Source organism: Phalacrocorax aristotelis, chromosome 7, assembly GCF_949628215.1.
Source record: "Phalacrocorax aristotelis chromosome 7, bGulAri2.1, whole genome shotgun sequence".
NCBI lineage: Eukaryota > Metazoa > Chordata > Aves > Suliformes > Phalacrocoracidae > Phalacrocorax > Phalacrocorax aristotelis.
This window is the reverse complement of record NC_134282.1, coordinates 28,213,804-28,225,887: the sequence shown is the minus strand read 5'-3', so window position 1 is coordinate 28,225,887 and position 12,084 is coordinate 28,213,804. Positions and strand designations below refer to the sequence as shown.

General features: G+C 41.7%; 1 protein-coding gene across 6 annotated transcripts in view; it reads left to right on the top strand.

Annotated features, from left to right (window-relative positions):
- PPP2R3A (protein phosphatase 2 regulatory subunit B''alpha) overlaps window positions 1–12,084 on the top strand; it is a 60,723-nt gene that overhangs the window by 5,220 nt on the left and 43,419 nt on the right. For 4 of the 6 annotated variants that reach the window (XM_075099491.1, XM_075099490.1, XM_075099489.1 and 1 more), the window contains exon 2: window positions 7,600–10,072. In XM_075099491.1, the coding sequence (XP_074955592.1) occupies window positions 8,069–10,072 (2,004 nt within the window). In that variant the 5' untranslated portion in view covers window positions 7,600–8,068. Of the gene's footprint in view, window positions 1–7,599; window positions 10,073–12,084 lie in introns of those variants that run through there. The other 2 variants (XM_075099494.1, XM_075099492.1) reach the window with 2 other exon arrangements.

Genomic DNA, 12,084 nt, shown 5'->3' with positions numbered 1-12,084 from the left:
GAAGAGAGGCTGAGTAATGAAGTGACAGTCTGTGGTGAGAATCACAAAATTAGGGTAGCAGGAACAAAAGGTGACGAGTTGCAGAAGGTTCTCACACTACTTGGTTGTAGGCAAGTGGTACTTGATACTAGTAGATATCAAATAGCATGCACAGGGAGAAACAACTAACTGACTATGCAGTGGTGAGCTCTTAAGAATCTGTGCCACTCTGGAAAGAGATCTTTTAAGTAATGCTGATAAAACTCTGTGAAACTCTCTCAGCAGAAGTCAAAAAAAAAAAAAAAAAGGCAAATAGAAATGGCTCTAGGAAAGGGAGAGGGAGCAAAATAGAATGCCATGGTATAAATCCATGGTATGCTTGTGTAATGAACAACATACTCCCCTGAAAGTTAGGGGCAGACATTCTCCCTGCTCCCAAGACTAGGGAAAAACACAGAAGAGCATGATTGAAGCAGCTTTTGTAAAAAAAGTAACCAAATAAACTGGGGCTTAGCCTGGGAAATACATGATTGGAAGTAGGATGGATAAGAGGAGGGATAATGATAGCAATCTTCAGCCATGGGAATATGAAGCAATTGTTCCCTGTTTTGTCACCCAAATAGGGCAAGAATGAAAGGGCATCAAGTGGTGCCTAAGCAAAATGTGGTAACTTTTGACAGAGGAAATATTACAACACGACCCCAGAACCTTTGGGGTGGCATCCTTGGTCTGTGGCATCCTTTGAGAAGTTTCACAGATGTGCTGCGTGTGTGCTTGTTTTAACCTGTTTCCTGTAGCATTGCTTGATCATGCCTAGTTCCTGTGTTGGAGGGGGAGGTGAGCAGTCAGACCCTATCTGCCCTACCCTTGCCGTTCATGATTTTGTAGGAGGTTATCATATTCTTCCAAAGTAATCTCTCTCCCAGTCTGAAATCCCTGCTCCTGCTCAGTCATTCCTCACAGACAAGCTGTTCAAGACCTTTGTATCATTCTTGTTGCCAGTCTCCTAACGTTTCTTGTAAGATTACGTGAAAATTTTGGTCTCTAAGAGTGGATACCTTCCTCTTGCATAGAGCGTTCTATCAGTAGGTCCCTGCACATTTTACAAAGGACAATAGTATCATTGTTTCCCCTTGAAAGATTGATAGCAAGAGGGACAGAATGTATGAATTAACCCAGGTGGTTATGAGAGCAGACACTTCAGAATGTATTATCTGAAAATAGTAGGACTTGGAAGGGAAAAGCACTATACAGAAATAATACTCATTTTTGAAAGACAGTTAAAAAATCAGTTTCTGAATGTGGTTCTCATCTGTTCTGAATATTATGCACAGTTTGGGTTCCTGCATCTTAAAGTGTATAGTTGAACCAGAAAAGCTCATAAGGGGCTGTGGAAGTGATCAAAGGTGCTTTTGCTTTTGGCTTCTACACAAGTACAGTTGAGTAAGCGAAGACTAATAATCCTGGAAAAGAGAAGGCAGAGGGATACATGGAATTCTGTCAACTCAGGAATGCTGTGGACAATGTGCGTAGAGGCTAGTGTGTTTGCTCTGTTTCAGTACAAGATCTTGATGCATTGAAGCTGGTGAGTGACGGAATTGACAGGGGTGGTAGATAGCAGAATGTCTTCTCAAAAGATGCTCTGGCTGCAAAAAGTTTCTGTGGAATCTGGGGTATGCCCAGGCAGGTGGGAGGGAAATCCTTCGAAAGTTATTAAGTACACAGAAACCATATCCAGCTTCACAATTCTCATGAGCTGAAAACAGTTCGAGGCTAGGAGAATACTCCTGGGAGATACCGTGTATCTTTTTCTAATACTATTCCTTGACCATTGGCATATAGGTGCTGTTGGACACATGCAGTTGTTCCCTAGTTCTTATTTAATACTGAAGGATGGGAGTCAAATACTGAAGGATGGGAGTCATCTAATGTAATTCATCATCTCAAAATTATGTTGTCTTTTAAGTTCAGTGCGTTGATTTTCTTTGAGATGCCTGCCTCTCTGCATTGCTTACAGGAAGTACCTTATACTTCATTTCTAGGTAGCTAGCTTAAATCAGATTAATCCCACCTCTTTTTTATGGTTTTGTAGGAACAATAACAAATTACAGACAGAATTCATAAAAGGACTGTAGCAATGACTTTGAAGACATTTCTCTTCCAGAGTCCCTCTAGCAATCCTGCAAAAGGCTAAGAGGTGGTTTGATTATAGTGCATTAGTACTTGTAGGTGAGGAAATGTATCTTCCTGAAAGCTTTTTTAAGTTAGCTTATGAAAGCCTGATACCTGTTTGCTGGAACTTGATGCTGAACATGCTCAAATTGGAAAAAATGACCCCTTTTCTGTAGTGCATATAATGAAATATTGAAGCACTTGAGCATATGAAGAAATGTACTCTGGTTCAACTAGGAGTTCGCAGTTTGACTAGGTCAGATACTCTGACCTGGGTCATGGGGGAAGTCAGGATTTGTAGCCATCACAGTCCATTGCAGTCTCTAAAGCATGAAATAGCTTGGTGCTAAAACCTCTTAAAACTAAACTCAGGATGTCTTGCCAGTGTAAGTGGTTCAAGTAAACCGTTGCAGGTGCAATTGTAAATGGTTCCTTTCACTATAGCTGAAATGTATGCATGTCTGTCAAATTCCCACTGGTCATGAGGACTGAAAAGTTATCACAGTTGTAGTTGCCATCTAAGTCCTATGTACAAAAAAAGTCCTTTTGGATTAACTATACATGCTGCCATTAAGGACATAAAAATGTTGTAAGCTGTAAATGTATAAGAAATACAGGACAAAGGAGCAACTCAGTTAAATTTTCTTTCTTCTGAAATTCTTCAGTATGGAAGGAAAAGTTACTCTTTTTAACCTCCTGTTCAAACTGTTTTGGAAGGTAAATTGTGCAAGTAATAGGGAATTGTAAATCAGTTCCTTTGTGGTGGGGTACAAAATAATTTATGTAAATGGTTCTTTGTAACATTTCTGCTGAATTCAGCAGTGGATTGGTTACAAACATTTTTTACCACAGCTACTGCTGATGTGATTCTATCATAGATGGAGTGTCTGGTGATGTTTTTAATACTAGATTTTCAAAGACTTTTCAGTGACTCTGTAGAATGCTGTATGACATTACTAGTGGTCAAGTGAACCCTGTTGATTCTGGCAGTGGCTGACTGGGCCATTGGAGCAGCCACCACTTGGCTGTGTAATTAGAGACCCTTTGCATTTCATGGAGCACGGCTCAGCCGTCAGTTCCTTTGAGCTGCAGAACAGCTCTATTAACTGAGTGAGTCACCTCATCTATTCTGATCTCCGTCCTCAGAGTACAGATTTCTAGTGTGCTTTTGACTCTTAAAGTTTACCATGTTCTAACTTGAGCCAGGTAGTAAGAAAAGTAATTATATATCTCAGGGTCCAGTACCATTCTGTAGTGGGTTTTAAAATTAAAGAATTTATGAGTAGAAGATTAATACTTTAATACTTTTTTTGTTATTTGACAAAGTACCAAAGATTGGCTGAAAGTTGTGCTTTGCAAGAAAACATCACTTTATTTGCTTGCTTTTGTCTTCTATAATCAACATAGTTTGCTCCCAAATCTGCTTTGCTCAGTAAACTGTAAACAAAAATAAAGTATTTCTAAATAAGAGGATGCAGTTATACGCTGCTTTTGGCACTGCAAGCTCCTCTAAGAGGGTAAGACCTGTCATCTGATTACATAGCTAGGATAATACTTCTGAAACTCTACTGATGACTGGCCAAATGGCAAGACCATTCTGTCTTTCACAAGAATATTGAACTTCAGAGTGTATCCTGCCACCTCTTCCACTAGAAGTGAGCACAGTTGCATAGTGACAGCCATGCTGTGTGCTGGTGTCTGCAAACTAGCAGAAAGGGCTGGTTTGTTCCAAGCTGCATTTTATAGTGGTTTCTAACTTCTGATCATTAATAATGTTGTTGCTAGTGCTGGAGATGAGAGCTGAAGAAGATTTTTGCCTAATTTGAGACTTTCAGAGACAGTAGCAGCCTGTCCTTTAGCTTTCTAGACTTCAGTCAGCAAGTAAGTCAAGCGCTGGCTGTGAGTCTCCATCCTAACAGATTGTCATTGTTCTGTTATTTAACTCCAGCATAATCTTTGCATGAATAGAATTTCTGTGTGTTTTATAGAATAACCTTTTATATCATTAGAACTGCAATAATTTTTTTCCTTCAGAAAGTGATTCATGTCATCTTGCAGATAGGAGAGACATAAAGCATTATTCTGCAATCACACAAGAAACCCTATTCATTCATAGTTTATACTGTGAAGCCAATCCTGTATCCTCAGGGTTGGAGTTGGTTTCGTGGCAGCAGTCCTAATTACAGAATCATTCTGCAGTATATATGGACTGGGGGCTGTACTAGAGTCACAACTGGAATGAAATGGCAGGCTGAAAAGAGGGAAGTATGAATGTTTCTTAATGCATTCAGTCTTTCCATTGTTGCTAATCCTAAATAGTAGGTTTTAGTCACCAACTGAAAGTCACAACAAAAGCCCATTCAAGCTAGGCTTGAGTCCAGGTTCCCAGATCTGATAACAAGAATACTCTTCTCCTAGGTTTTGTCTTGACTAGGTTTACATGCAGGATCATGTTTGATGGATCACTGTAAAATAAAGCTGCAAGCTGAGCATGTGCTGCCTTAGTCAAGCCAATGAAGAAATGAGGAAAAATATTTTCTACTCTGCATCTATAAGCGTTTGTGCTGCCTATACAATTTTCTCTTTTTTTGTCTTGCATAATTGGAGTCAAGTGCTCCAGCACCTTGAATAACCTTAGCATGTTTTCGCAGGCAAGTAGTAAATAATCACTGAGAAGACATTAGTTTATCTGGCTGAAAAGAGGATATGAGGTTTATATTGATTCTTTGAATACTTCCTTCCCTGACACAGTAGTAAAAGGTTCTGACGACAGAGGCAGGAGGTAGCAGTCTTGTGTTAGCCTTGAAAAGTTTGCATCTGGATTATGTCAATTCCCAGGTGTGATAGTACCAGAGAAGTACAGACAAATTGGAAAGAGATGAGAGAACGCAGCAAACACGGCTGGAGGGCCTGCCTTATAGGAAAGCAGAAAGGGCTATTTGTAATGGTGGTGAGCAATGGTTTAAGGCATAAGCACATAAAATAATTTGGGAGGTATGGACATGGTAGAAAGAATGTTGTTATTGAGCATAGCTGGAAATACACAGCTGAACTAAAAAAAAAGAGTCAGTTTAGGCTGGAAATCTGGGAGACCTTTTCATTGAAGAACTCCTCATGGAATGATGTTGCAGACAGAAAAACCCTCATTGTTTGAGGGTAGCCTAAAGGATTGGAGAATCTGACTTAGTCCCAGTGGAAGGGGTACATGTGTAGGGAGGAAATGACCCTTGGAGTCATACACGAGGAGATGACAGTGAGTCTAATATGTTACTTCTCTAATTAAGGAGTAACTTAATCAAGATGTAATTATTTTCCAAATTAGGTATAAACCCAGACTATTCTTTGGTGGTAAAAAGAGCCGTCTCTCCTTCCTGTGGATGACACGGGGGAGGAGGAAGGAGCTCTAATAGAGTCCCATGCTTTTTCAGAAGCAATATTCTTCATCAGATCTGCTGTCCTGAAGACCTCTGCTTTATCTGAGTATTATGTGACTTTTATTTCAGGAAATACCAGAAAGCTTGTTTGTAGTTGATGGAGGCTCAGAAAAGGAAAAGCAGCAGACTTCTTGCCCTGGATGTGTTAGACAGAAGGCGCTCTCAGGGAGTCAGTCCATGGATGATTAGACTTCCTGGAGGCATGAAGCATGGGTTTTCCTGTCTGAACAAAGCCCGTTAAGTCCTATAAGATGAAGAGTTCTTTTTAACTGTGGCTCTGATTCAGCAGAGCATTTAGCACACCTGATAGTGAAGTCTGAGAGTCGATCACTGGAGCATGTGGAGTCTTATTACCTAGGCTTATGCCTGATGGTATAAGCACCCTGGGGTTTAAAAACGGTTCTGCTCACGCCCTTTTTCCCCTGGCACCCTGACTCACTGCTGTGGCTGGGGCACACCTCATACCTCTGATCATCCCTCTGGAAGGCCCTCCCATGCCTGCGGGGCTTTGGGGCAGTGCCAGTGGCTGTAGAGGGGAGCAGTACAGGACAGGCACAGAAGTGTACTGCGAAGCTGGCCCTGGTACAACATGCAGCTTGGCCTGCGGTGTTTGATAGGCAGGTGGCAGCCTGTTGCAGATACCAGCATGGTAGTTGGAGCAGTTGGTTCTTCATCTTGAATGCAATTGTTTCAATCCTTTATATAATCTGAAGAACAAATTGAGAAGATTTCTTTACAGAATTCTACCTAATTGCAGTGAGCAGACATGGCATCTTACGAATTCCATCAGATAATCTTAAATCAGTGCTTCTCAATTTCAAAGTGAGGCTTTAAAATATGTAAAAAGTGAATGTTCAGTACTTGTGCTATTCCCAGTCTTTCATTACAACAGTACCAAACTCTAAAGTACTTCCTGTTTGTGTGAGGCATTTGTACAGGCTTATGAGCTAAGATAAGTGGGATGTAAGATGCACGGAGGGCAGTCCTTTCATCAGGTGCAGGTCTGGCCTTTCACATAGTGCTAGATATTTACCTGTGGAAACAAAAGAAACCCATGGTGCAGTGTGACTTAGCTGAGACTTCATCATGTCTTATGAAATGGATTGCTGTTTGTACAGGAATAGAAGGTGCTTAGAATTCAATTGGGGTGCTTTAATTATTGAAGTCTTCAAGAAAGATGAAGCGGTCTGAAGGGTCTAAAATTTAAGACCCTTAAATCTGGGATTTCCTATCTTTTCTTAATGAAGTTAAGCTGCCTTTGTTTTTTCTGGTGCAATTCTGACCTTGATGATAGGAAATGCAGCTGGAAATGGCTATGCTAAGTATAAAACACTCAATTCCTAGTTTTCATAGGCTTAATCTTTATACTAATGTTACTTTCTGCTCTTGATGTCTACACCAGTGGACTTATTTCATAAAATATGCTGCTATTTATGGGTTGTAAGAGAACGAAAACCAGTTATTCTTCCTTAAAATATTTTGCCATGGTCCCAGAGACCTTGGTGAAAGGCTAATGGAAGCCAAAGTGGCCGTTACTAAAGGCCATGCATTCTTAGAGGCATTCATCTACTTTGCTGCAGGCTGTTTGCAGCTTTTTATAATCCAGAGAGCTTGGAAATCCTGAAAGTGCTTTTCTCTACTGCTCTTTGCTTTGTCTTTAAGGCCCTGGAAAAGAAAAGCCAGAAATTCACATCATGATCAAAACGTTTTGCTCCATTAGAATTAAAGGTAATGTTTTGTTTAGTCTGGGGAGGAAAAAAGCAAGTATGAAAAAAATCAAGTGGTTAAAATAGAGCTGTTAAAATGGCAACACACAGCCTGTGTATAAATATAGGCTAGCTCCTCAGCAGTGTTCTTTTATGGTAGATCTGAGTGAAGGAAAAATATCAGCCTACTCTTATTCTATACAAGTCTGTGTGTTGGTTGTTACAGTCTGCTGCCATATGTTTGGTAGTAGACAAGGCTGCATATTACATGGAAATTATAATGACTCGCACTTTTTTTTCTGTTGCAGGGACCTACCTTACCAGTGTGAGAGGGGAATCTCATAAGCATACTGTGGATTTTTTGTCTGTACATGCTACTTGATTATCTCTTACTGACCCACTCAAAAAGAGAGAAGTCGTTGAACAAAGTCATTGTTGCTTCTGCCTGAGAACTGGCTGAGTCTTATAACACCTGCTGAAGAAGCTACCTGGACCATTAGAAATGGAGGAGCTTGTCCTGCATATCTGATCAGCAAAGCTTTCTGCATGGAGGACAAGAATCAAGTTGCCTTAAAGTTAAACCATATGCAGGTTGCACTAATTGTTGTAACTGTACTGCTGATACCACTCCAGACTTCACTAGAGCTTTCCAAGGCAGTAGTTTCTCATGTAGTTTGAATGTTTTCAATTGACACATGAATGTTTGCAGGTTTTTTTAATTAAATCTGGTGTGGCTGTGAAAAGTGTGTGTGGGGTGAACTTTTTCCTGTTAAGTTCATGGTGAATTTTGAAGCCTCACTTCCAAGTGTGATCTGTGCTATGGCAGCAACTTACAGGCTCATGGTCACTTCTGTGAACTGCTACAGCAGTGCAGTGATAGACCAGCACTTTCACCACACTGTGCATTACTGCACAGGGACTTGCCAAGCGTTTAAGCAAGGAGTTACATGCATAGTTGCCCATCACAGTGTCTGTGCAGAGCTCAGTGTCCAAGATGGCAACATAGACCATAAAATTGCTGTTCCTGAAAATGGACTGGCCTTGCCTGGAAATGAAGACTATCACCAAATTCTCCCAAATAATCCAAGAATCAAAAAGGGCTCTTCAGTGCAAGCCTCCAGCAGTTTAAAAGACATTACTGGTGAGGCAATAAACCTTGCTAGTGGTAAAATAAAGGAGTTCTCCTTTGAAAAGCTCAAAAACTCTTCCAGTCATGTGGCCTACAGAAAGGGAAGGAAAGTTCGATCAGAATCATTCAGCAGACGATCATTTGATTTTGACTTGATTTATGGGCACTTCAACAATGATGAGAACTGCCCTCCATGTGGCTTTTTGCAGAGTCCCTCACCTGTGGAGAAATGGCAGGAGAGCAATAATGCTCCAGAAGTGACCATGAATCCTATTGTTTCTTTTTCCCCTCATTCCTTTGAAGAAAACTTTATTACGCAGATTTTGGAAAAGCACAAGCTAGATGGTGGTTCTGGTGGAGATATTAAGGTGTGCCTAGACATCTTGCTCAAGTGCTCAGAGGATCTGAAAAAGTGCACAGACATAATAAAACATTGCATCAAAAAGAAGTCTGCAGACAGTGTTAGTGGAGGGAACAGCAACGATCCCCTGGCCAATTCAGAAAAGATATATATGAATCTGATGACAAGATTTTCTTCATACCTGAAAAAGCTACCCTTTGAGCTCAAGCCACCAGGAAACAAGGAAGCTGGTGACTTGGCAGAACTAGTTAACTGTTTTCATGGCTTGCAGCAAACTCCCTTTTCCCCTGTATTTGGAGATGAGCAGCCACCTAGGTATGAAGATATTATTCAGCTGCCATCCTCAAGTGTGGTTCCTCTTGGATTACCAGGTGATCAGTGTGAGGTGACAAGCACCTCTCAGTCCATCCAAACAGGTACTGTGAGCTTTACCTCAAACTCCCTTCACAGTGTCCCACAGGAGACCAGCATGAGAGCTGTGAAAGAAGTTTGTGCTCTACCTCAGTTACCAGCCACAAGCCCTTCTGACTGCATGTCTTCTGCTGAGGCTCTGTACATTGAGGAGGAGTCTGATGGGGAAAGAACATTACGGAAAACAAAGAAGGCAGAGCAGAAAGGGGGCTGGGAGAGTTTAGAGCGCAGCTACCAGCTAGCTGGTTGTTCAGATCTAACTGCTGATGCTAAAGCAGAATGTGCCAGAGTAGGAGATGTTGAGCTCTCCCATGCTTCTGAGAAAATTACTCCTTTAAAACCAGTGTCAGATTCTGTATTGCGTGGTTCCCAAGCTGATGTCTCCAGAGGAGAACAGATGTGCAGTAAGGTAGACAAGGAGGAGATAGACAAACTGCTGCTGGACTTGGAGTGCTTCTCACAGAAAATGGAGAGTACTTTGAGGGAACCATCTCTAAAGGAGAACCAACCTGCCTGTTTGCAGGTGTTTGGCTGGCAGGGTAGGCAGATACTACCTCTGGCTCTTGAACCCAAAAGTAAACCTGTTGACCCCACGTCTTCTTTGTCAAAAATCATGGAAACCAATGGCCATAAAATGGAAGAGGATGACAAAGCCCTTTTACTGCGTATCCTGGAAAGCATCGAGGACTTTGCCCAGGAACTGGTGGAATTCCAGACAGGCAAGGGGAGCTTGTCCAAGGAGAGGGAAGTGATGCAGATTCTTCAGGAAACTTTAACAACTCCTTCACAGTCGCTCCTTGCAGGGCAAAAAAGCTACACTGGGGCTGCCTCCAGAGACACTGCTCCAGCTTCAATTCAGCAGGCCCCAGAAGTGATTAAGGTAAGAGAACCAAACCTTTGATGGGGTAGTGATTAAAACGTAGGAAAAGTTGTGTGTGTGGAAATGATAGCTGCTAAGTGATTCTTCATACTTTGAATACTGCAGTGTGGAATAACTTGCTCAACTTGGCAGAAATGTAGCATTTATTTAAATACAAACAAAAATAGGAAACTAAAACCCCTAAGCAAACAAAATATGCCCTGACATGCACTTTCACCTTTGTGCTTGTTCCTTTCCTGTTGGTGCTCCTGCAGGCTGTTTGCTTGTGGTTTAAATGGGACCTAGATAATAGAGGGTAGAAACAATTTTTCAGCTAACTGCTTTATTCCTGGGAGCAGGTATTGGTCTGCCTCTCACCTGTTCAATGAGAGCTGAATGCTCTACCTCTCCCTTTCCCAACTCTGAGGCTCCAACAGCCTTTGTTGTCCTCCAGATCACTAGTTACTAAAAAGAGAGATCCTCCATGGCATGAAGGTCGGTATCTAGGAAAACTTAGTTTTCCTTTCCATGTCCCCTGTGCCATTGTGGAGTCTGCATTGCATCAGTCTCTCAAATGAGGAGCAGGTTTTCCCAGGAAAAAAAGTCTTGATGGGAGCCTGCGTTAGAGGGAAGCCAAGGCTATCTGTCCAGCCCTCAGTGCTTTCATTGGATAACAAGTGCTAAATTTTCAAGACAACTTGGTGCTAAAATTCCAAGTGCACAGAAAGTATAGAGTTTCAGTTTGGAAAATCCACCCTCCACATGGGCACTTAAAAAGTGAACTTTCACAGCTCCTTCTAGCTGGAGCATGATGTTAATATCTTCAAAACTGTCAATTTTCCTGAAAATGCAGGTATTTGCAGTTCTGAAGGAGGGTGGGTGCGGTGTGTCTGACCCTAATTGACAGTGCTGAGGTCTTTGTAGACTAGCCTCTCCAAGTGTTTCCGATGTTTATCTGGGCATCTTTGCTTACAGAAAATGGTGAGCGTAACCTTGTCTGATATCTCCAGCAAGGGAAAGAGGCTTTTTCATTGAAGAGTGTAGAATTAAGCAGCTCCAAAAGCTGATGAAGTGATAGCTTTTAATAGCTATTCTTGCCTTGTATATTAATTTACAAATTTCTAATTTGTGAACTTCAAACAAAAATGTGTTTGATGAAGGGTGACACTGACTTCGTAGCAGTTTTTCTATAATGCTTGAAAATTGGATGCATTTACACTGTCAAATAGCTTATCAGTCTGGTCCTTTACCAGCTTCTGTTTCCCTGATCGCCCACCTCACCTGTGTGTTAGCTTGCTTCCAGCCTGCCTGCCATGGACATATAGCACACACCCATACTACAAGAGCTCTTCTTTTCCATGCAGCAGCACAACCCTTGCTTTGAGTAGATGCCTAGAACCAAAGATCATGAGAGAGAATAATTGTCTTGGGGACCCAAAAGAGCTGGAGGGGTCCTGGGCTGAGCACTGTGCAGCGTGGATGCAGCTGGCACCTTTCAGAGGGAGGTAGCCCTTAGCAGAGTGGACACAAGTTATCCAAACTGCTGGTTCTACACTTAACTCTGGGTTTGCTGTCATTTATAGTGTAGGTGTGGCCACACGCTTGGCTGTGGACACAAGGACCTCCCTAGGTATAGCGTCTAGGGAATACATCTGTGTTCCTAGATAACTCTGGATCTGGCTGGAGCTCCATGTGGATTCTGATTCAGTATTCCACATTTGTGCCTGAATGAATAATATGTAAAGTATTTGTTATATTTTCTTAGGGCTCATAAAACTGTTATCAGATAGTTGCATGCACGCACAAAAACCCCAGAGAGCTAATACCGATAAAAACACAGTGCAGTTTTCATTTATGAAGGTTGTGACAGTTTCAATATCCCTCAGATCCTAAGCAACGAAAACAGAAAGGGAGAGCCACTTCAGGCCAGACTGTTTGCTGGCTCAGTTGGCCTGTCTGTGCCAACATCTGTGCTAACTTACATCACAACAGACTTTTCCCTCTAGCATAAAACCAATTATGATTCTCCACAG